Here is a 25,723-nt window from a genome sequence, read left to right as displayed (position 1 = left end):
TAAATATACCTTAGTAGGAAGAGAAGTCCTAGAATGGACTTAAAGTGGTGACTGTTTATTAGAAAGTGGTAACAAGTCCTCCTACAGACAAACCAGAGGGGAAATCCATAGTTTTTGGCCTCCAGGCAGTTCCACCCTGGGCTACTCCCTAACTGATGGATCCCTAAGTAATCCTTTCAATTCTCTGGGGAAAGAGATGTTTCATTCAAATCAAGTCAATATGCATTTGTAGAAGCCTCTTTTATAGGTAAATTACTGTATTTATAATGCAACAGAATGAAGATAATATACTGAAAAGTAAAATTTGCATTTAAATATTTGGTTATTTAATATTAAAAAAGAAAAGAAAAGAAAAGAAAAAAATACCACTAGGAAATCCGTGATTAAATGCCAAATGACCTCTACTAATGGTAAGTTCTGTCTCCCTAAAGTCTGGTCCTGGAAGTAAGGGCCATTTGAGAAGTGGAAATTACTGTGCTTCCATTGCCCAGATCACTCCAGCTGCAGTTTAGACCCATTCCTCCAAAGCTCTGTTCTTAAGGATAAGTTATTCTTGAGTGTCACTATTATAAAACCTACTTTCCCATGATCCAGACCAGTTAAACTCCTCATTAGCATTCTATTCTCTTATTTGCACATCACTAACTAGTAACTACATGCAGACTTTGTATATCTATCATTTCCAGCCCTGACTTCTGTCTGGACCTACAGTTCTCACTGACAAGCCAAACTCTATCTCGATGTCCCATTGGAACCTCCAAGCCAGAATGTCCAAAATCAAGTTCAAAGGATTTTAGAAATAAAAGGAACTTCCAAACAACCTCTCAAGTATAGGCTATTTAGCCCAACTCTCCCATTTTACAGATGAGAAAATTGAGAACTAAGAGATGAAAAGGACTTTGTCCAAGGTCTAGAGATGAAAAGGACTTTGTCCAAGGTCACACAAGTATTAAGCATAGAAGACAAGATACGTACACAATTCCTCTGACTGCAGAACCAATACTTTTTCTGCTTCATCATGGTCTTCATGTACTGGCTCTTAGTTGACTATTTATACTCCCAAACCATGAAGTCATTAACTTCATCAGTGGTACCATCGATTTGTATCTCCTATGTTCTCTTTGGAGTTCTCTTTAATTTTCCCCTCCCTCTAATATCTCATATTCAAATGATTATTAAGTTCTGTTGACTCTAACAAACTTTTGGATCTGTTCTCTCCGATTTCTTTCCTTTGCTGCCATTCTGACACACACACACTGTCACTACTACCAGCTGGAACTATTTTAATAGCTTACTAACAGGTTTCTTATGCTCTTACTAACCCCCCCTTCGCCTCCCCTAAAAAAAGCCTTTACACCATTGCCAAACTAAGACAAACTAGATGTGAGTTATAGCACTCCTAAACTAGTGCCAATTAAGTAAAGTTCAAAGTTCTTCACCTGGCATCCAAGACTTTGCTCAATTTGGAACCACCCTGCCTTATCTTGTATTCAGTTTATAAATCTACCAAACTGGAGTAGAGGTAGCTAAGTGGTGCAGGACATAGGGCATGATCTGGAGTCAGAAAGGCCCAACTTTTAATCTGACCTCAGCTACTTGCTAGCTGTAGCACCTTAGATAAGTCACTTAATCTCTATCAGCATCAGATTATTTAACTCTAAAATGGGATAACAATGCTGACTTCCAAGGGTTGTAATGAGGATTAAAGATCAAAGTACTTATATAGCATATGGCACTGTACCTGGCACATTATAGGTACCTAATAAATGCTTGTTTCCTTTCTTCCTTTCCTTTTCACATACTATATATTTTGCACTAAATCCCCATAGTTGTACTTACACTAAATCCCTGTCATCTTTTCTCTCCTTTGCCTACCCCTTACTTGTGACTCAAAGGGCAACTTTGGGAAGGAGACCCTGATTTCTGCAGTGAGTAACAACCTTGCCCTTGTCTCCCCTCTTACCTAACACTTGCTTATACCTGTGGGATACACTCACCCTACATCAAAACCGTAGCTCTAGAGCTGGGAAAGCCCTTAGGGTTCACCTAGCCTCATTTTCCAGATGAATAAACTGAGATCAAAGCAGTGAAGGGAGTTGCTTCAAGTCCCACAGGTTGAAAATGGCAGAGTGAAGAATCCAAACAGGTTCTTTGACTTCAAAATCAGAGCTCTTTCCCCACCAACAGAGAGTAGTGCCTGTGCTATGCTCTGCTACAAGACTATAAACTCCAGGAGGGCAGGGATATCATCTACACTTTATCTCCCCCAGTTCTAGCACAGTAATTACTAAACACCAAATAAAGATTCTTTCTGGCAAGGATTCTGTGATCTTTCCTTCTCAGTGGCTTCTCTAACCTTTTAATAGCTAGCATTTTCTAATAATCTAAGCTTTGTAAAGTGTTTCACAAATACTAATTCATTTGATCCTTGCAACAACTTTGAGAGATAAGTTCTATTATTATCCCCATTTTACAAATGGGGAAACTGAGGCAGACAATTGTTAAATTACTTGCCCAGGATTACACAGCTAACAAGTGTCTGAGGACAGATTTAATAACAAGGATATAACTAATGATTACAGAGCACTTACTCTTTGCCCATTACAATTTTCATCTCATTTGAACTACTCTATTATTATTCCTATTCTACAGATGGGTAAACTGAGGCAGGCAAAGGTTAAGTGACTTGCTAATAATTGTCAGAGGACAGATTTGAATTCAGGTCCTCCTGTTTTACTTATTGCACCACCTAGCTACCCTTTAACCCCTCATTGCCATCTACATCTACTGGATCATGTCCAGTATCTTATTTCCCACATGCCCCTATTAACAAGCAGAATGTCTAATCCTTTCCTATTGTACCATTATGCTTCATATCCAGTTGAATTGCCATGAAGTCATTCTGTCAAAATAGTGAACATCCCTTTATTTCCACTGGAGACAGAACAAGACCAATTAGCCTTACATTGCAGTGGGATATATTTAGGATAGAAAAAGGAAAGAAGTTCATGTCAGGAAGGTGTGAGGAACAAGCAATCAGATGAATTCTCTTCATGGAGGAGACCCAGAGAGGAAGGTGGATGGAAAAATCAAGAGATATTCACAAGTCTGGAAGAAAAAGCTTTACCAGGACACCAGGCAGTTATTTAAATGACCTTTCAAGAGCCCTTTCAGCTCAATAGGCCCATGTTCCTAAGAACTGTGACTGATGCTGCTAAGTGTACCAAGGCACCCTGAGCCTGAGGTGCCCCCAAATGTTTTAGCTTCAAGACAAGTGTACCATCCGTTTCCCTGAGGTCAAAATATGAATAAAGGTTTGTCTTTCATCATCTACGTGACCTTGAGAAATATTCAGGAGGGGCTAGGAGCTATATGAGGAAAAATGAAGAGGATGAATCAGCAAGAACCTGTGTTATTAAATATACCTAGCATCATATCTCTAGAACTAAGGGGAAGCCCTCTGGTACAAATAGCCTCATTTTACATAGGAAGAAACCAAGAAATAGGAAATGAAGAAATTTATACTTAGAGAAAACCCAGTAAATCTAAAATAACAAAACCAAGGAAATTTGGAGGGAATTACTTGTAATACAAAGGACTTCACTCTCATATAATACAAAGTTTCCAAGTTTACTTAAATCAAAATTTTGTTTATAAAACTCAATTTCTGTACAAAAGAATTCACTTTCAGGTGATATAAAGCTGCCCTAGTTTACCAAATCAAAATTTTATTTATAAAACTCAATTTCTGTACAACTTTCTGGGAACACTTCTATTATGGAAAGCACTAAGGAGGATGTTTGTGCACAGTGACATGAAAATCCTTCCCCTTTACTAGACAAGTTCCCACTCAGGTGATGTCAGATATGGGACTAACACTTTTTCTTTCTTTTGCTCATGTCAAGTCCTTTAAACCCGTGTGCAGAGCAAGCTGTGAGAGCTATATAATCTTATAATCTTTTACCGATGACATGACTTATTAGATTGGATCATGGCTTGTTCCCATGGGAAAAAGATTCCCTAATGTAGACATGCTAAACTTGACTCCAGAATATTAAAATGTATTTGGAGAATGTTTAACAATATAAATAAAAAATACAACACAGATAATGTTTGTGGTTTTGTAAGCCAATATTTCTTCTATTTGAGTTTGACAACCTTAATGTAATGAGCTAGAAACTGAGGGTGAAGATATTGCTTATCAGCCCTAGAATATAAGGAAGCATTACTATACATTGCTAGGACAAAGCCTGTCTGCATTTAGAATCCCCGTCTAGTTTCCTCTTCCATGTTAGTCTTTCACTTCAGTTATCAACCACTCCCTGGCATCTCCATGGACTCTGTCACATGCCTGGGGATTTCTTGACTCAATGGTCACTGCTCCTGGGACTTCTCATATTTCCTTCTCCTTTTCTCTGGGTAGAGAAAAGGGTATTTACAATTACAAGGGCTGGGTTGCAGTAACAATACCAGTAAAGGCTGCTGTTTAACCAACATTCTACATTCCCATTCCCAATCCAGTTTAAAGAATCTTATTTAATTTTTTTTTTCTGAAAAAAAAAAAATTTTTTTTCCTGAGGCAATTGGGGTTAAGTGACTTGCCCAGAGTCACACAGCTAGGAAGTGTTAAGTGTCTAAGGTCAGGTTTGAACTCAGGTCCTCCTGACTTCAGGGCTGGAGCTCTATCTACTGCACCACCTACCTGCCTTGAAGAATCCTTTATTTTTAAACTTCAGGTATCATCATCATCACCATCATCATCATCATCATCATCATCATTATCATTCATCAATTCTTCTCCTTTTCTACCTTCTCCTCCTCTTTTTCTATCTTCCTCCTTTTTTTCTCTTTCTCTTTCTTTGTCCTTCTTCCCCTCCTTTTCCTCATCCTTTCCTTTGCCTTCCTCTTCCTCCTTTTCCTTTGCGTTTCCTTCCTTTGCTTTTCCTTTTCCTCTAAATCCCCTTTCTCCTTTTCTTCCTCTTTCTCCTCCTCCTTTCTCCTCCTCCTCCTTTTTCTTCCTCCTCTTTCTTTCTCTTTATCCTCTTCTTCCTTTTCTTCCTCCTCCTTTCCCTGGCCCCTCTTCTCCTCTTCTTCCTTCTTTTCCTTTTTCTCCTCTTTTATTGCCCCCTTCTCCGTTTTCTCCTTTCTCTCTCTCTCAATATTTAAAAGTATGAAAGTGTATGATAACTTTATTTGGAATGAACGACACCTGCAGAACTGGGCCAAGACACTTGGTAGCTCCAGGTAAAGTTTGAAAATGTGTTTCTTGGATCTATGGCCCAGCAGACCCCCTGAGCCTTCTGAGCAGTACACAGCTTGACTTATTAGTAAACAAATGCTTATATGCTGTGTGCATTAGAAGTTTCTGGTATTGAGAATATTCACTTCTGTTAAACAAAATTGTTATACGTAAGTGTAATGGAATACTCCTATGGCATAAGAAACAAGGAATATGAAGAATTCAGAGAACTATAAGAACACTTTTATTAACTGAAAATGAGTGAAATAAGCTGAGCAAAAGAAAATAGACACATGAGCTACTTTGATGCAAATAGAAAGGAGCCTTTACATTGAACACTATGTAATTATAATGAAAAAAGTGGCCATGGAGAAGAGAGGGAAAAATGTACCTCCTCTCTGCCTTTCAATAGAAGGGGATGATGTGTATAATATTGAACATTGCATGTACTATTAAACTCAGCTAAATATGTTGGCTAGTTTTGCTGATCTACTTTTTTCCTTTTCTCTTTTTAAATAATTGTTTCCAAGGATAACTTGTTGGGTAGGAGCATATAAAAACACATTTAGAAATGTAGGTTATATAAAAAAACCAAAAGATGTCAATAAATTATTTCAAATATGTATAAGAAATATTTGAAGGAGCCTCTTGTTGAACCTCCTCCTGTACTAGATTCTCCCTAGTCTCAACCTGGATCTATTCCACAGTGACTTACTTTGGAAAATATCTTTTTTTTTTTTTTTTTTTTTTTTGTCTAATCTTTGGAATATGCTAAAGAAACATTCTCACTTTCCCTCTCCCTACTCTCAGCACCCTCAGTCACCATTGACTTACATCCTGCCCCTGAGGGCTTTGGCTTTCTGCTCCTCTTCCAGGTTCCGAGGTGGTGTAGGTGGAGTCATCCCTTCATTCAGACAACCCGTGGGGTCTTTCAAGCTCCCTCGGTAAGAACCTCCTTCTAGGCTCTGAAAATAGAAGGAAATACATTCTTAGAAAAAAGTATCCTGGAGTAGGGTTACTTCATAGTCATTCTTACTGCATACCCCACCCCCATCCAACTTTCCATCCATCCCCAAATTACAACCCATTTGGAGCTTTTTAGTTGAGTATTTTGCAGTTTCAACAAAATGGAGCAAAAAATGATCCCCCCAATATTTTACTATTTCACTAAATATTTCTTATATATAAAAAAGCATTTTAACATTTATTTTCTAAAATATTTTGTTTCAAATTTTCTCTCCCTTCCTCTCCTCTCCTTTTCTTGAGAAGGCAAGTAATTTGATGTAGATTATACATATGCAGTCATGTAAAACATGTTTCTATATTAGCCATATTGCATAAGAAAACACATTTCTCCTCCCCCCACTCCCTCCCCCCCCCCCAAAAAAAAAAAGGAAAAGAAAGTTTTAAGAAGTTCGCTTCCATCTATATGCAGATTCTATCAGTTCTTACTCTGGAGGTGGAAAGCATTTTTCATCATGAGTCCTTCAGAATTGCTTAGAATTTCTTTCTATATTGCTGATAATAGCTAAATCATTCACAGATTATTATCACATAATATTGCTTTTTTACTGCATGCAATGTTCTCCTAGCTCTGCTCACTTCATGTTGCATCAGTTCATATAAAACTTCCCATGTTTTTCCCTCTTGCTCATCACTTCTTATAGCACAATAGTATCTGATCACAACTATATACCACAACATGTTCAACCATTTCCCAAGTGTTGGGCATCCTCTTAAATTCCATTTTTTGCCACCATAAAAAGAGTTGCTATAAATATTTTTGTTCTTTTCCTGTTTTAATTTTTTTTACATAGACATAATAGTGGTATTGCTGGATTAAAGGGTAAGCACAGTTTTATAGCCTTTGGGCATAGTTCCAAGTTGTTCTTCAGAATGGTTAGATCAGTTCAAAACTTCGCCAATAATGCATTAGTGTCCCAGAGACTCAGAGTTGTTTTAAATCACATTTCTCTAATCAATAATGATTTAGAGCATTTTGATTTTTTTTCTTCTGAAAACTTTCTGTTCATATCTTTTGTTGTTCAGTCGTTTCAAGTCATGCCCAACGCTTTGTGATCCTATTTAGGATTTTCTTAGAAAAGATATTGGGATGATTTACCATTTCCTTTTTCAACTTATTTTACAAATGAGAAAACTGAGGCAAACAGGAGTAGGTGACTTGTCCAGGGTCTGAATGAATATGAATACCTATATCTGAGGGCAAATTTGAACTCAAGTCTCACTAACTCCAGTCTATCCACTGTGCCATCTGCTCCTCATAACTTTTGGCTGTTATCACTTGGGGACTGACTTGTATTCTTAAAAATTTGACTTCTCTCTATATATGAGAAATGATGGGACAATTAATAAGTTTGTCCCAAGTAGTATCATTTATGATTTCTTGAAATACTGCTCTGGAAAATTAGGCTTTGATAAAGCCCATTGGGATTCAAATGGAGCTACTTGACTATGACCAGGAGTGGGAAACAATTGTCCTACTGGTCACATAAGACCTGTGAAATCATTTGCTAAGGCAACCACAGGCAATGATAAGCTGAAAAGTAGGCACAACAACTTCCTGCTGTGTGAGTTTTTAAGGTGATAATTTTGTATGACCCGTGTATGATGTTATAAATAGCTGAATGTCCCTTGGCAGAAAAAAGATTCCCTACCCTTGCCTTGGATCCAAATCACTCTGACTCTCACTGATTGGTCAGTAATATGTCCAGGCCCAAGCCTCACTTGGCACTGAGAGAGTATAAATAGCAATTACTTCTGTTCTGGCCAGAAACCCTGAAGGTCTTCCCCTCTGAGACTGATTTTTTTTTTTTTTTTGAGTAGGTAAACTAGGTCATCTTTTGCTTCATTTCTTACTTAGCCTTCAATTACTGAATGGCTGTTGACTTTGACAAAATGAAATCTGCAAAAGACCTAAGCTTTAAAAAGTCAATGTCTCCCATTTCATTTGGGTCATCTGCAGCTATCTTGACCTATGTCTCGCCACTGGACTCAGATGACTCTGGAGGAGAATGAGGTTGATGATTTTGCACAGCCCTGCTTCACTTAAATCCAATCCATTTGCAAGTCAAGAAATTGCCCTCCTGATGTTATTGGTCCTTTTGGAGAAAGGACCAATTTGTGTATCTAATTATTCTATTGTTCTGCCATTTTATTTCTTAGCCAGTACCAGACTGTTTTGATGAATACCACTTTGTAATATAGTTTGAGATCTGGTATGGCTACCTTTTTTCATAAGTTTGGTTGGATTTTTTTGTGTGTATTTTTTTTTTTTTACGATTCCCTTTGTATTCTGACCTTTTGTTCTTCCAGATAAATTTTGTTGGCATTTTTTATAGCTCTATAAAATAAATTTTTGGTAGTTTCATTGGTGTGGCATTAAATTAATTTAGATAGAATTGTTATTTTTATTATATTGTTTGAGCTTACCAAGAACAATTAATATTTCTCCAATTAAATTGATCTGACTTTATTTGTGTGAAAAGTGTTTTGTAATTGGATTCATATACTTCCTGGGTTTATTTTGGCAAGTAGATTTCCAAATATTTTATGTTGTATGCAGTTATTTTAAGTGGAATTTCTCTTTCTATTTCTTGCTGATGGACTGTGTTGATAATATATAGAAATACTGGTGAATAAAACCCAGTGAAGATGCATTTCAGGACATCACCTCAGAAAACAATTTCAAACCTTCTATGCTCAACTTTTTCTAGTGTAAGCTAAGAAGAAGACTCTTTAGGGTATGCACAAAGAAAACCAGAAGACATAAAGGAAGAGATAGAAATAATCAATCTGCCCAGATGGAAACAAACAAACAAAAATAAACTAAGGATGGCTAATGCTTTCCAAGTAGCAATGTGAAGTAGCTCGAATTGTCTCACTCAAATTTATCCAAGAATGTTTATGAAACCTACTGTATGCTAAGTGCAGAACAAATCCGATAGGAGATAGATGAGATGACCTCTGAGGACCAAGGACGGCTTTGTGATCTTGGTCAAACCACTTTGGATCTGTCTTGACCTCATAGCCTTGTTTGCAAGGCACCCTGAGGGAGAGATATGAGGTAGCATGTGCCAGGCAAGTTAAAGCACCATCATCTTGCCTTTATTTCTTCTCTCCTCTAATGGAAACATCCCAGTTTTCTTCTAGATCTAAATCACAATACTACTAGAATCCTAAAACTTAAGATGTATTGTTTCTGTTCTTTTTCCCTTACACTGATCTTTCTCCAAGTTAAATGACCCAAGGTTATGGAATCATAGAGATATTAGTATGAGTAGATATTGCCTGTATTTTTTAAAACTGCCTGTTAAAAGTCTTTATTATCTTATAAAACTTTAGGATGAGTTTCTAACAGACTACTTTAATTCCTAAGGATGACTATGAGTCATCAGGACAACCTTCACAGAATGAATAATCTAGGTCAAGAAAAAATTATGAACCGTTTATTGGGTTCATAGAATGTCCATTATTTCCAGCTCTGCTAATAGGCAGAATATGAAAAGAACCCTCAGGATAAAAACTAGAACTTGATAGGTGGTTAAAGGACTGTGGGAGGTGTAAATTTTGGAAATGGAACAGAAAGACCCTAAACACTGGAAGGGAAAGTCATACTGGGAAAGGGTCAAGGGCCAAGCGAGCAAACTGAGGCTAGGCCCAGGCAATAGTTGCTTAGAATGAAATATGAAGAAACCCAATTTTCATCCTAAGGGAAGGGCTAGCCTGAAGAGTGGGTTTGTAGAATAATCGAATGTTGGCAGGGGCAGGGAAATCAGTCATCATCAGAACATCAAAGGCTGGAAAAAGAGACTTCCAAGAAAGAGGCTACATGAATTCTTCTCAGGTTAATGCAGTCCCAGAACCCTGTCATCCCAAGCTTTGAGCAAGCATCTTTTGGGGTCCAGATACAGAAATGTTATCTTCACATGGAGTTCTTTGGAGAAGATTTGGACCAAGAAATAAAGGCTGAGAATAAAAGGCTGAGAAGTTGTGTTTGTCACTATTTGGTTAGATTAAAATTATTTTAGGATTAAATTTGAATCCTATCTCTCCTTTTTTTCATGATCTACTTTCTTTTGTTTACAAAAGTAAATTTTTTTTTCTTCCAGAAAGCTAATGAGACTTGCCCCTTCACTCCCACCCCAGAGTAAAAAGTAGTAGACAATGGAAGTGTAACGAAGCCCAAGTTGGCAGACTGGGTCCATGTATCAGTTTGCTGTGCTTCAAAGCACCTGGTTATTACAAAGAAGGGTTACAAAGAAGCAACTTCTTTAAAAGCATAAAACATTTTTGAAAGCTTTTATCCTTTACAAGAGATGAAGTAGACACTTGATTACATAAAGGCAAAAAGCTTTTTCATGGATAAAATCAATACAGCTAGAATTAGAATGAATTATACAAATGGGAAAAGTTCTTGCATTAAATGTCTATGATAAAATGTCTGACTTCCAAAAATCTATAGGGAATTTCCATATATATCTCATATTAAGACACATTCCCCAATTGTCGATGGAACAATTTTCAAAAGAATAAATGTAAACTATTAACAACCATCTGAAAACCTTTTCACAATCATTATTAGGCAGAGAAATAAAAATTATAACAACTCTTGAGTTATCATCTCACACCAATGAAAATGGTAATGAAGGTAAAGGACTAGAAAATTCATCATTGCTGGGAAGGGAAACATCCTAATTTACTGCTGATGAAGCTGTGAATTAATCTGTTTGACAAATCATTTTGGAATTATGCAAGAAATGTTACTAAAATTTCCCTCCCATTTAACCCAAAAATTATTTACTGGTTTTGGCCCTCAAGGAAATTCATGACAAAAATGATCATATAAAAATATTCAAATCAGTAGTGTAATACTCAAAGGCTGGGAGTAGAAGGTGTCCAATAATTGAGAAATGGTTAAACTGTATTATATGAATGCAATGGGGGGAAATCATATAATAAAATATGAAAAGTATGTAGAATGCAGAGAAACACTGAAATACTTATATGAAGTGATGTCAGTGAAGGAAGCTGAAAACACACACATACACACTACAATGATATAAATACATTGTTAAATGGCAATAAGACACAAGGTCCAATACAGGAGCCCACGTGGGAACCATAGTGACCAGACTATATATGTTAAAATACACATTCTTCATTTCTATTCATGCTAAGTCAAGTATGTAAAGTGACATGTACCCTAAGAGTCAGTCATGTTATTCAGCAATTTCATTTAACAATTTAAAGAAATGTTTTTATTACATGTTAGCTGATAAATATCTATTAATATATGTCAAAACAAAATGGATTCATTCAAAAAATAAAACCTCTTGAAAGAGCAAGTGTTATGATACAGGAGAAAAAACTTTAGATTTGGAGAATAAAGCCCCAATGTTGAATTTTTGTCCCTAGGAAAGTCCATTAATCTTCACTGAGCCTTTATTGCTTCATCTGTAAAATAGAGAGAGTTCTTGTACTATTTCCCTCACCAGGTTGTTGGGAAGAAATATCTTGATATACTTTAAAATTAGCTCATAGACATGAATTAGTACTACTGGTTAAATTAAAGTGAATTGAGCAAATTAAGAGGAAGAGAGGTAGCATGGCCTAGTGAATAGAAGGTTGTTATCAGAGCCAGAAAGCCTGGGATCCCACCTCTGACACGTACTAGATATGTGACTGAGGGCAGAACACTTAATCTCTAAATGTCTCCAGGCAACAATGTAGTTGATCTGTGTTGTTGGAAGGAGTTTCATAATGGGACTTTTGTACACAATTGAAGTTATTTTGTTTAACTTGAGATCAGGAAATTCTAACAGAATCTAAATCACCTATGAAGGGTAAGAGGATCAAGGGCCACATCCCAGGCAGAGCTAGGATATTGGGTTTTTAGAGAGGTTCCCCCCCCCAATCCCAATCCCTGCTTCCTACATTCAAATTCTAAGACTACTGGGGTTACTACTAGGGTCCCTGAATTACTAGGGACAAATTACTTAATGTTCCTTGGTCTCAGCATCTTCCTTTTTCTAATAAAAGGGAAATTGTCATCCAGAGCTTCTCAGAAAGAATAAATGGGGTTCAGTTGGTAGTGCTGTACCTATTTCTTCCCTGAGCTATTTCCTCATAGGCTCAAATTAACTCAGCTTCTAAAGACATATATCATTTGATGCAACTTTACTCGCTACCTAAATGAGACAATCTATATAGATTCAGAGAATAAAGAATAAACATATAACCAGGCACATCTACTTCTGTTTTCCTTTTGTCTATCAGGATATCTTTGGGAAGGGAAGCTTTTTCAAAGACAGAAGACCAGGAAGTTAAAAGAAGACAGGATTCCTTTGCTAAAAACAATTTAATTCAAAGCAAATGCATTTATACTAGGCTTTATACTAGGTACTATGAGGGATACAAAGGCAGATACAACATAAAGACTTGAGGAACAACCACACTAGAACATGTTCCACCTGGGACAATTCTGAGGCTGGCCTGGGGTCTGGATGGTTACCATTAGATGATTTATAGACACTGATGTGTCACTTATGGAAATAAGAATTAAGTCTAGGATGTGGTTTCCTTGCCACAGGCCAGTTTTCTCTCTAGTGGTTCAATGTCCATGTCAGAGAAGAGATAATGGTGAGGAAGGGGAACTCCTGGGATTCCAGACCAAAAGTTAAAAAAAAAAAATAGAGCTACGTGGGATTTCCATGGGAACTGAGACTCAGCCGGTGTACTGTCCTAAACAGTGCAGAAACTCTAGGGGAACAGGGTGTGATTTCCCACTAAGTGAGCCATGTAAAAACACTGCCTCTTGCTACTCTTACTACCTCTGAAAGAACAAAGAGTACTTTATATAGCTTTTCTGCTATAAAGCTCCAAGTCACAGAACATTAAAGGTAGAAAAGAGTGAGAGGCTATCTGATTCAAACCTTTCAGAAATTAAGCCCCAGACTGGACAAGTGCCTTATCCAAAGTCACAAAGGAGAGAGGCAGAGCTGAGATTACAAGTCCCTCTCTTGACTCTCAGTTGAAAGTTCTCTGTGCTGCAGGACAACACTCCCTCTCCAAACACTGCCTGAATATGCTTGGGCAGATAATCTTTCTTTCCTAAACTTCAGGTTTTTTTTTTTTTTTTTTTTTTTAACTTTAAAATGAAAGGGGTAGGATGGACTCGATGGTCTGAGATACCCATGATCCTCCCTCCCAATCATCCATGTACATATTTAGCATATGGGACAAGCACTGTTTAGAGAAAAAAAGAAACAAAGATAATGTGATATTCTCAAGGAATTCCAAATCCATAGGAGAAAGAAACCATAGATTATCCTTATCAACAGTGTAAGGAGGCAAAGAAGGAACTGGATGGGAAAATGAAGGAAAGGGTGTTGGTTTCCCACTCTCCAGATGGTCTGCTGTTGAGAAGGCTCCATTTGCTTTAGCAAGTCAAAACACTGAGGCAAGAGCAAGCATGTGAGACTGATCCCCCAAACAGGCCTGATCAAACAGGTACTCTGGGGTACAGGTGAAGTGAACCCTTCAGGGAAGAGTTTTAAACTGAAGTACATTTAAGAAAGCCTTCCTTGGTTCCTAAAGAGAGATCCTGCTAGATGGTATAGCACCTAGAACACTAGATTCAGAATCAGGAAGATCTGACTTCAAATCCAGTCTCAAGATAAGTCACACAGTCTTATATGTGCTTACTGTGCACCAAGTACTGGGACTATCAATACAAGCAAGTGGCTTACATTCAAATGGGCAAAATCAACACATAAAAGGGAACTGAAAAGTGGGGCTGGGAGGGCCTGCATGGGGAACATAACAGGGAAATCCAGAGATAAAGGATGAATGGTCTGAGCCCTCTTCAAAATGGAGGTCATAGGAGGAACTTACCTGTGGGACGAATAGGCTGTAAGAGTGGCAAAGTCTAACAGTACTTGAAGTGGCAAGTACTTGAAACATGACTTTTTGTGTTCATTTGTTCATTCATTCATTCCCCAATATTAGTTATGACCCTTCTGTTAGCAGCAAGGTATATTGGAATTAAATGAATTTGAAGTTTGAATCTCACATCTGATATTTCCTAGCTATGCCATCCTAGACAATTTACCTTTTTTCAGCCTCATTTATCAAATAAGAAAGTTGGATATGATGACCTTTAAGGTTTATCCCATCTCTAAATCTGTCATCTTGTGATGGAGAAGTTACCTGATGATATTAACTATCAGATAATTTTTGAAGCCCAAAGATTGAATGAACCAAATCTTTATCTCCCTAAAGAACTCTCTAGATGAAAGGCTAGGAATTCAATCAAGTTTGATATCCTACAGAATTCTCCCTTCATGTCAAAGGGTCAGATAAAAAGGTTTGGCATTATTCTTTGAGCCAAGCAAATCTTCAAGGAAGGCCAAGAGAGGCAGAGGGAAACCAGGCCAAGCCAAATCAAGCTCCTTCCCTGCTTCTTTCCTGGGATGCACAGTACCCTGGCTTATAAGCTGACAAACTGATGGAAGGTAATTTAAGGGAGGGATGCCTGTAAAAGTTTTTGGTTATAAGCAGGTGAGTGGCAGACATCACTTTTCTAGACTATTCCTTCATGGTGGGTAAAATATGAGTATATTTGCTGAGAGAAGAAAGAAGGAAACAAAAAGGAACAAGAAAGAAAGCCTTATGTAACTTCCCATGTAGCTTCTTAATGGGGGTTGGTTGTGGGAATAGGGGAAAGAATCTGGAACACAAAGTTTTTACAAAACAAATGTGCAAAAAATGTTTTTTAATGTAACTGGGGAAAATGTAAATAAATTAACTAATTTTAAAAAAAGAAAAAGAAAGAATGAAATCTTCTCCCCCTTTTAAGCCATTCTGGCTCATAATAAGAATAAGATAGGGAGTTGGATCTATGATTTGATATATATTTCATATATCAGGGCAAGACTTGAACATATGTTTTCCTGGCTCCAGTTAACAATACAGATAATAATCTCATTTGAAATTTATGTAGCAATTTAAGATTTGCAATGTGCTTTCCATATATTCTTCTATTCATTTCTTAACAAATACCCTATGAAGTTGATTCAGAAGTTATGCTGGAGCCAGTTCACATCCCCTTATAGAGCTTGATTGTTAAATTTTCAGTGTGAGTATTTAGACCTTGGAAATCAGCAAATTATACAAATCAGGGCTTGATTTGTTGTTTTCTACTTATCTAGACTTTGGGAAAATGATGGGGGAAATAATAATACAGATGAAACTTAAATATACAAGATGTTTCCAAAGTCATAAACTTTAACATCTTTAAAAGCTGTTTATCAGCTGTTGGAACTGAAAACTCCATCAAGACTTTTGGGACATCCTGTATGGGCATCTGCATTTTGCAGATGAGAAAACTGACACACAATGGTTAAACGATGTGCCTGGGTTTACAAATCTAACAAATGTCAAAGGTGAAATCTGAACTCTAATCTCACCTGATTTCAAATAGCATCCTCTTTTCCATTACATGTTGCTCCCAATTGAAGATCCAGAGCAAATATTAGAGGAATGAATGGAGGAACAACTGAACAAAAAGGCATTTATAAAACACTTGCTATATGCCAGGCATTGTGCCAAGCATTGGAATACAATTTTCCATACTCAGTGTAGTGAATAATTCCCTAAAATCAAAGAAGAAAGCATTTTGCTGCACATAAAGAAAGCCCTTAATGAAGATTTGCTGATGGCTGGATTGGAATCCCTTCCTGAAGAATTTATCAGAGGTGAGCCAGGGGCTATTCTCTCTATAAACAGCGTCCAGGCTCTCCTCTGTCCTAAAAGTTGGGTAAGAACCGACTCCTGAAATAGTCCAATCACATGCTTAATTAGTGTAACTAACTTAGAAGGAAGAGAGCCCCCCTCCAGAAATGTTCAGTACGATATTAAGAGATCAAAATAGGCAAGCATCTTTGGAACAATAAGTCATATTTGTTGAATGCTTACCATGTGCAGAATGTTCTAAGTGTTCTGAGAGAGGCAAAGAAGTTTAACATATAGCCCTGCCCTCAGGCAGCTTACAGTCTACTTGTAGGAGACAAGATTTTGTGAAAGGTTAGACAATAAAAGATCAAACCCACAGCGCCATTAGAAGATGTGCTACTAGGTCATGTACGACTCACTGTCATATGAAATATATAAAGGAAAAGCAGCTGCGCATCCCAGGAAGAGATGGGAAGGATAGGGGAGAAGTCAGAGATGACTCCTTTTGAGAAGAAATGAATTCTGTACTCAGAGCAATTCTTGGCTCCTGCTTAGAAACAGAATTCTGGCAGGCAAATGAAAAGCCTTTGAGATAATTTTATGAATCCAGCTACTGGGAAACCTTAAATGCTAAAATTATTTAAAATTTCAGGATGTAAAAAATGAAGAGGATGATACAAAGATTCTTGGGAAAGTTTGCAAAGTGGATTGGGTGGAGTCACCGTAGTAATATTCAATGATTAGTTTAAAGCAATTTCTATGGGGCACTTCTATCCTTTCTTCTTCAATCACCCCTCCCAGACTACAGTTATTAGTTATATAGGATTGCTAAATACTGAGACCCTGAGCGTAGATGACCATCCCAATGAGGGCCAAAAACAAGAAACAAAAAACAAAAAAAAACAAAAAAAACCCTCAGATTTTGAAGAGTTTTCACTGCTCATCTTCTCCAACTCTGACCTGAAATGTGGTTCTTCTCTATGACATACTTAGCAGAAGATCATCTAGATTTTATCTGAAGACTTCCAGTGACAGGGAACTCACTACCTCCCAAGGAAACCATTCTATTTTGAGCTATGCAGCACCTAATCCGTGTGCGTGTGCTCGCGTGTGTATTCCTCTCCTTAGAGATAATGGAGAAGGAAGTGGGGAAAAGGAAGAGGGGAATAGTCTCAATGATATTCATTTGTCATTTTTTAAACATCGATCTACAATATTATGGAAAGAAGGATTGGAGAAAAATGAAAAGGGAATACCTAATGGGGTTAGAACTATGTTCTGGGAAACATTCTCATCCCTTGTCTAGCATCTCCCAGTGCAGATGCTCAAATGCCATGAGCCCCATTCATTGTTTTTTCCCCCAATATACTATCCTTTGCTCATAAAAATGACTTTACTGACAAATCATCAGTGCCACATGTCGGGAGTTATTTTTCCGGTAGCAGAGAAGTATCTCTACTGAGTCACCCCCACAAACACTTGCCTGTTCCTTCTTGTAACCAACTGCCTGTATTTGTAAAAAGGCCCAAGCAGGATGGGAGGAGGACTGTGGTCCCAGAACAAAATCAAGTGATGTTAACTAGTCATGGCAGCAATCAAACCTGTAGTTTTGGCCTTATCAGCACAGGGATCTGAGCCTATCCAGGGAGACTTCTCAAAGGTCATACCTTCAGCAGTACCAGATTTCAGGCAGTTGTCTCATCTGATATTTGTCACCATTGCTTTGCTCTATTCCCAAGTACAGAAAAAGACAGAGATAGACACACACACACACATATATATATACATATATATACATATATATATATATATATATATATATATATATATATATATATATATATATATATATATATATATATATATATATATATATATATATATATATATATAAGAGGGAGAGAGAGAGAGAGAGAGAGACAGAGAGAGAGAGACAGAGAGAGATAGAGAGACAGAGAAAGAGAGAGACACACAGAGAGACAGGAGAGAGAGAGACACACAGAGAGAGAGACAGAGAGAGAGGGAAGGAGGGAAGGAGGGAAGGAGGGAGGGAGGGAGAGAGAGAGAGAGAGAGAGAGAGAGAGAGAGAGAGAGAGAGACAGACAGACAGACAGGAGAGAGAGAGAGAGAGAGAGAGAGAGAGAGAGAGAGAGAGAGAGAGAGAGAGAGAGAGAGAGAGAGAGAGAGAGAGAGAGAGAGGAAAGAAAGGGGGAGAGAAACACAGGGACAGAAACAGAAAGAGACACAAGAGACAGAGAAACAGAGAGATAGAGACATACACAGGGAGAAACAGACTCACAGAAAGAGACAGACAGAGAAGAGAAAGAGAGCAAGCGAGCGATCATGACTCCAGAATCCATTACTTTGTTAGAGCTGAAGGAATGGGGGTCTGGGAATACATTAAAAGAAGAGTAGAGGGGTAAAGAGGTAGACAGGAGAAAAGTGAAGGCATCCTAGGTTAAATGGGGAGAGGTAAAGGGGGAAGGGGATGGGAGGGGGAGAGATAAAAAGAGGAAGTAGAGAGAGAGATAAAGAGAAGAGAGAAAAGTGGAAGGGGAAAATTGAGAGGAGGAAGAGAAAGATGGAGAGGAGAAGGCAAGAGAGAGGAATAAGGAAGAGGAAAGATTGAAAGGGGGAGTGGAAGGGATAGAGATGGGGGGAGATAGGGAGAAGGAAAGTAGAAGAGGGAGATGGAGGAGGAAGAGGAAACCATACATACATACATATAACACATACACACAGACACTTCAGGTTGCTTCTAGGACTTCCCCCTCATCCCCCGACTTACCAGTTTACTTTTGACCAATTTTTCTATTGCACTGACAAGGTCCGCAGCAGTGGGTACATCAGCAGAACCCTGCCGGGCTGCTAGCAAAGAGGAGGACTGCAAGACAGTGGGGTAGCAAAGGAAAAGCAAATTAGCAAGAGACAAGGAAGAGCAATTAGGAAGGGAGGAGCAGGACTGCACTTTGGAAGGGAAAAAGATGAGAGAAAAAGAGCAAGCCACAGAAAGCCACATGCAGACCACACAGCACAGCATGGAGATAGGTCACTGCCCAATTCATAGGTCAGGAGAGTTTGCCAGCAGCTTCTTCAGTCATCTAGCAATAGCAAGAATAAGGACTGGAACCTCCCATGGATTCCTCTACCCCACAATGGCTCCAGTAGGAGCCAAGGGAGATGAGTTCTTGAATTATCCTGGAAATAAAGGAGGGCCATTCACACTGCCCATTTCTAGAAGCTGAACTCCTTTGGAGGGCAATGAGCCATGTTCAGGGAAGAGAGAGCAGCAGTGATGTTGTCAACACTTCCTTAGCAGTCTGAGATTCTGAGGATGTGTCCATCCTGATATCACTGACACTGAAAGAAACACCAACTTTGAAGTGAGAGGCTCTGGATTCAAATGCCATTTTTGATACTCCTCATGAGACATATGACAGATCACTTAATAATCCTTGACCTCAGTTTCCTACTCTACAAAATGCAGGGAAGTTGGGATTGATGGCCACTGAGGTTTCTTTCAGATTTAGACCCATGATCTGGCCTGAGCTATGAGTGGACCACACTAAGTTTCTGGAGATAGACACTGTCCCTCCACAGGGGGAAAGGTAAACATTTCTATGTTCTTATTCACTCCCAAAAAGAAAACAAATGAAGTGGATTGCACTAATTTTTCTATGGAAGGCATAATATCTCACAGTTTGATTCAGACTTGCTGTAACTCACTTGAAGGACCTTCTACTCTTCCAAATAGCTCAAATCATATGGGCTCCTTGGCCATATGAATAGAGATCGGACCTCTGAGAGAATTCATATGAGGAATTCCCAGATAAGAAAAGTCTCTTTATCAATCAGGATAGTGACTGCTCTGAGACATGCACTTACCATGTTTCTTAGGGCTCTAAGAGTTTAAGTGATTTGCCCACTAGCATCATTCAGGCAATCAGTATATAAGATCTCCAGGTTCTAAGGTCAGCTTTCTATCCACTCTGCCATTTTGCTCCTCAATAATAAACGTTGTAGATTTAGATTTAAGGAGAACCTGGCTATGTTTCTATTCTTCAATACCTAGAACTGGGCTTCTTTAGGTAAGAAAGTATAAGATAGGTCCCCAGGAAAGTGAAATGTCTGCCTGGCTGCATTTGAAGGCTCACACAGGAGCAGAACAGAAATTAGCTTGGAAATGTAGCTGAAATCAGACTGTGGACAGCCTTGAATGCCACATTCAGAACTTTATCATGTACAAGGGGAGTCAGTAAAATTTTCTCTTCAGGGGATTAACACAGACAAAAAAGCACTTTTTTCCCCTTTAGCAAAATTAATCAAATAGTAGGGTTTCAAATATATGGGAAGGGAAGGTAGAGAAGAGATAGGAATAGTCTAGGTGAGCAGTGACATGACGCTGAAGTAGGATGGTAGCAAAGAGAGAGAAAGGGAAAGGAGAGATTTGAAAGAAAAAAAAAAAAGTGTGAGGAATAAAAAAAAAACAAACCCAGGCTCAGTGACTGATTAGATCTGGGGGAGGAAAGATAAGGAAGGAAGGAAGGAATCCAAGAGAGTACTGAGGTCATTTTCACAGTAGTCTCTAGCAACATGAATAGCACCTAGGGCTCGCCTGGAGAGAAGCATTTCGGACTGTTCTGTGTGCAAACACAGTCCTAGAGTGAGCTGGGATGTTACACAAACAGAAATCAATTATCATCTGGCAGAACCGAGGTCTGTTCTCCCAGCTCCCAAGTTCCACTTGTCCCCAACTGACTTATCTGTCAGACTTTGGAGCTCTGCATTCCTTATTTATTTCCAAAAGCAGAAAACCTCACCCCATAAATTTCTATAGCATTAAATTTTGAGAGGGGTGAATGGGAAGAGGGCTAAGGTGACATCTAAAATTTAAGTCTGAGCTTTGAAAAGAAAATCTGACTTTTACCAGCAGTGCATCTTATTCCCATGTCAGGCATCTTCCAAAATCCACAGCAGGAATAAAAGAAGGTAGATGTGGCTTTTGGGGGTGCACTGAGGAATGTTTGATTGTGGTACAGGTGCTGAGCTCATGACCATTTCATTCTTCAACTATAGGAAAGGGTAGTACAAGGCCATTGCTATGTTTTTAAAAATGAAACTGAATAATTATAGCCAAATTTGGTCCCAGAGAAGAATTAAGAAAAAGTACCTTTATCTTTTTTTTTTTTTTTTCTGAGTTAGAGAAACTGAGTATGGAATATTACAGATATGATCAGATGTAGCTGATATGTTAGCTGGTTTTTGCTGAAATGCCTTTATTTTCCTCTTTTATTCTGTTTTTAAAGAATGGTGAGGGAGGAGGGAGGAATGAATTTGGAAATGAAGGTGATTTAAAAACAAAAAAGATCAATAAAATATCTTTAAAAATAAAAAAATAAACACATGCAAAAGAAATCCGCCGTATCTGGCCAGTAGTCTGGAGAAACTCACTATTCCTCAGGGTTTCCTGCTCTCACTGAGGGAGAACATATGCTTTTTCTCTTATTTCTATTTATTTTTGAGGAGGAAGAGAATTAACCCTGTGTGTGTATATATTTTTAAGTTTTAATCATCCCAAGGGTCATATCACTTAAACTACTCAACTTTTCATCATTTTTTGGTTCAAAAAAAGAAATATAGAAACTAAAAATATTAGTGGGCCCTAAAACAGGTACCCATGGAAGCCTGAACCTAATGTAACTTTCTTAGAGAGGAACTGTACATTTTTTTTTTTTCATTGGATTGAAGAGAAGGATAGTTTCAGTTCTAGGTAATATTTGATTTCAAATATTACCTAAAAACAAAACATCCTTTCCTCCTAAACAAGGCATGTTGGAAGGAATTAGAAGGAGAGAGTTTAGGCCAGTGAACTTTGCCTCTTTCATGCAAGATGATGGCTAATTGCAGAAAGATTGTCTGGAGTGGAAAATAATGGGGCATCAGTGTTGACATCATCTACCTGTTTACAAAACACTTTACAAGGACCAGTCTTTGGAAAGGTAAGAGCAAACCCAGTCAAGTTAGTGTAAGTCCAAGGCCTAAGGCAAAAAAAAAATTTTTTGATTGAGGGTAAGGGGAAATCAGGAGTATCACCTAGTCTCCTTGATCCTGTTTCCTTATCACACACCTTTAATCCTTGTTAAAATAATTCCTTAGGAGGAAAACTAGGAATCTGTGCAGAGTAGAAAATTATGTCTTTCCTAGAAGATGAGCCCCAGTGCTTACTCGTTGATGGGTGAGTGAGGGGCTTCTATTTTGATCCATGGGAAATGATACAGGTAGACTTAAATGACAAGCAGAAAGAAACAAAGCAAGGGTGGGAATGTCATAAGAACCGGAGACATTTGTCAATAAACCTAAGGTGGCTTCATGTAAATTAGGTCAAGATCAATGAGACACAATAATCTCAATCAAGATAGGAAGCCACCAAGCAGTCAAGATGTCTGAGGAGTAAGGAAAACCAAAAACAATGGTTACTTTGCATATTGCATATGGTGAAAACAATGAAATGAAAGAAAAAAAAAAAACCCAAAAATAAAAACTAAAGTCAGTGTCCCATGCCAGGGTCCTCTAGGACCCCATGCTTCTCTCACCCAGAGGAAGGACTTTAGAATTCTGTTTATGAAATCAAGACACACACACACACACACACACACACACACACACACACACACACACACACACAAACACACACAAAATCAATGATGCAACAGCAACATGAAACTACTCAGTTGAAGAACTAGCAATGAGAAAAACAAGGCTGCTAATCCATAATCTAAGGGTTAGTAACTGGACTTCCAGCTACTCCAATTTTTGGCAATTGATAATGGCCAAGCCACTTGTTGCAATAAGTAGCCACATTTAAAGAAGCCCAGAAGGAAGACATTGACCTATCTGCCATAATGGAGTCTTTGCCACCTGAAGGACCCATTAATTATGTAAAGTGAAGATTCTTGCATTGGTTTTGTTTGTAAAAAAAAAAAAAAAACAAAAAAAAACTCAACTTTCTAAGTTAATATAATCAAAATTATTTTCAGTTCAATAATGAACTTCAGTTCTTCTTAAAAGTGAAGATTCTTGGGGAGGGGAGAATTCTTCTTTAAAATATTAGAGTTTTCCATCTTGGCCCAGCATCATTATCCCAGTGCACCTTTGAATTATTATTAGAAGGATTAAGCATGTTAATTGATAGAAAATTTTAAAAATAATAATTTTACTAAGATTCACTACAATTTCTCCCACCTATACAAATCTACTTAAAATACAAATAATTACAAGTAGACATTATCATTTTATTTTGAAATTACAATTTTAATTCTATAATCTCTATTTTATTTGTCTTGTAGATTTTTTTTTTAAAGTGCATTATATCAATTAATGCAGTTTGGCCCTTTGAGATATTCTTAAATTTTGGTCCTTCTATTAATTACCTTCTCTATCCTCCACTTCCTCCTTCCCCAACCAAGTAAGGCTCCCAAAGCATGATTTGGGTAGAGAATGATGATGCTTGTCCCGAATGACAATAACTAATTATATATTTTAGGCTAATATTTTTGTTATTATAATTTAGGTTTAATTTCATCATTCAAAGTTTCGTAAATTACTCCTTAGTGTGGATATTCCACCTCACCAATATGGATGGGCCTTGGATAATCTTTGGAAATGGCTAAAAAATTCCCTAAAACAAATCTCAAACTGTTTGATGGCCAGTCTTTTTGGGAGGAGAATTTAAAGTTTGGAGTGGGAAATAGAGCATCATGGAATGAAATCTACATAGATGCCTCTAGGTCTTGCAGAGCCATATGCATCCCAATCTGGTTTTCCTTGGACTTAGACCTTTAGAGTAGCAGTGCCAACTCAATTAGAAACAGGGCCACCAAATCATAAATAAGAATCCTTGTGGGCTGCTTATTGACTTAGAAAACCACACATGTTCCTGCATTTATTTATTTTTATTACTATACCACCACATTGAAATTAGACAGGAACTATATTTTAATCTGGTTTGGGCCACACTCAGGAGTGTTGTGTACCACATTCGAGCCTTATATTGGAGACTTCTGCTGCAGAGAGCTCTTTTAATTTCAGTTGCTGTTGCTGACAAATCCAGAAGCATCACTCTGTTGTTACTAGACAAAGATGATATGGGCTTATCTGAAAGGTCCACACCATGGAATGTCAAGTCAGAACTCTCTTAATGGGTTAGTCAAAAGAGAACCAACCTTGTAATCTAATACAGGTTTAACCTGGAATCTATCATGGGCAGGACCTAGGAGGGTGATAGTTTGTAATTGTAGGGGATGAAGGAAAGAAAAAGATGCTACGAACAAACACGTGCTCCTTCATGCATGGAAGTGGTCAAGAGAACCTACCATTTCATCCTGAGTAGGGTCATTGTCAAAGATTTTCATTGGAGGAGGAAGTGGTGTGTGGGATTCTTCATCAGGCTCATCTTCACCCCAGCCTTTCTTGCTCTTCTACAACCAAGAAAGCACCATTAATCATAGAATCATGGCATCATGGATCTAGAGCTTAGCACATAGTAAGTGCTTAATAAATGTTCTATCTTTGTCTCTAGAGGTGGAAGGGGCCATAAAATACCAATCCCTCTTCTCTTGTTTTCACCAATTAGGGAACTGAGACTTAGGGAAGTTAAACAACTTTCCCAATATCACATAAATTAAATATCAGAGGCAGGATTGAACCCAGGTCTTCTGAACTCACAACTTTTAGCCTTTCCACTGTATCATGATGCCTACAACCTTATGTGAACACAGTATCCTTGGTTTGATAGTTTTTAAAATAGACCAGATTGAAAATCGAAGCAGCACCTGTATTTATCCCACCTCTCCTCCCCTCCAAATAGTTGACTATGGATTCCCTATACTAAAGAAAATAGAACCAGTTGTTTCAGCCTTAATCTAGATGACTGGAAGCTGTTTAGATGTATTCCAGATAAGAGCTAAAGCACCAGATTCAAGTGAAGCTTTCTCTTCTAGTTTAAAGATTATTCAATTTTAGCTTAGAAAGTCTTTTTCTTTCAGGTATGAGTCAGTTCTATTATTCTGTGTTTTAGTGATTATGATAATAATGAGTAAGACTGATAGGCTTCAGAGAGGCTGAAAGAACTGGATTTTCTTACCCCAAAGGAGAAGGTTATAGAAGAAGTGTTGGAATTGACCAAGCACCTTAAACATCAATATGGCAGAGGAAGTAGGAAGGCTCAACTAAGGGGGACCCCAAGTCACACCACCCCCCACTTCCTACCAGAGAACCTTAGGAACCACAAGGTAAGTACCTCATCAGCACTGTCCCCCTGTGGGGTAGTTTCATCGCCAGTCTTGGGAGATCCCAGATCGAAACTTTTTCGGCCATCTCGTACTTTCTTTTGCTTTTTGATGTTACTCTCGGCTTTGCCACTGTTGAGTCTGCGCACGGGACTAGTCAACCACTTCTTGAGGGTGTTGGTGGAACGTTTGGGACCTGGAGAGCTCTGGATGGAGTTTAAGGACGACTGAGGTTGGAGATTAGCCACAGACTCTGACTTGCCTCCATTTTCACCCGAAGAGACTGAGTAAGTATCTGCAGGAAGACAGAAGGGGGACGAAAGATGCAAACAAAGGTCAAGCAGGTCAACAGACCCAATTACAATCCCTAAAGCAAACCAAGCACATTCTCAGGATGCCTGCTGCCAGGCAGGCTCCATCCAGGAGCTAAGACCACAGCTGCTCT

The 25,723-nt window shown here is 38.2% G+C and overlaps 1 protein-coding gene across 14 annotated transcripts in view; it reads right to left on the bottom strand.

Annotated features, from left to right (window-relative positions):
- The window catches only part of KALRN (kalirin RhoGEF kinase), a 934,437-nt gene that overhangs the window by 94,715 nt on the left and 813,999 nt on the right, over positions 1-25,723 (bottom strand). For 8 of the 14 annotated variants that reach the window (XM_074301431.1, XM_074301444.1, XM_074301429.1 and 5 more), the window contains 4 exons: positions 25,290-25,573; positions 24,364-24,468; positions 18,780-18,875; positions 6,074-6,204 (listed from right to left, as the gene is read on the bottom strand). In XM_074301431.1, the coding sequence (XP_074157532.1) occupies positions 6,074-6,204; positions 18,780-18,875; positions 24,364-24,468; positions 25,290-25,573 (616 nt within the window). The remainder of the gene's footprint in view (positions 1-6,073; positions 6,205-18,779; positions 18,876-24,363; positions 24,469-25,289; positions 25,574-25,723) is intronic. The other 6 variants (XM_074301430.1, XM_074301443.1, XM_074301435.1 and 3 more) reach the window with 3 other exon arrangements.

Source organism: Sminthopsis crassicaudata, chromosome 3 (genome assembly GCF_048593235.1).
Source record: "Sminthopsis crassicaudata isolate SCR6 chromosome 3, ASM4859323v1, whole genome shotgun sequence".
Lineage (NCBI taxonomy): Eukaryota > Metazoa > Chordata > Mammalia > Dasyuromorphia > Dasyuridae > Sminthopsis > Sminthopsis crassicaudata.
Note: the sequence above shows the minus strand (reverse complement) of the source record. Positions and strands in the feature narration are given on the sequence as shown.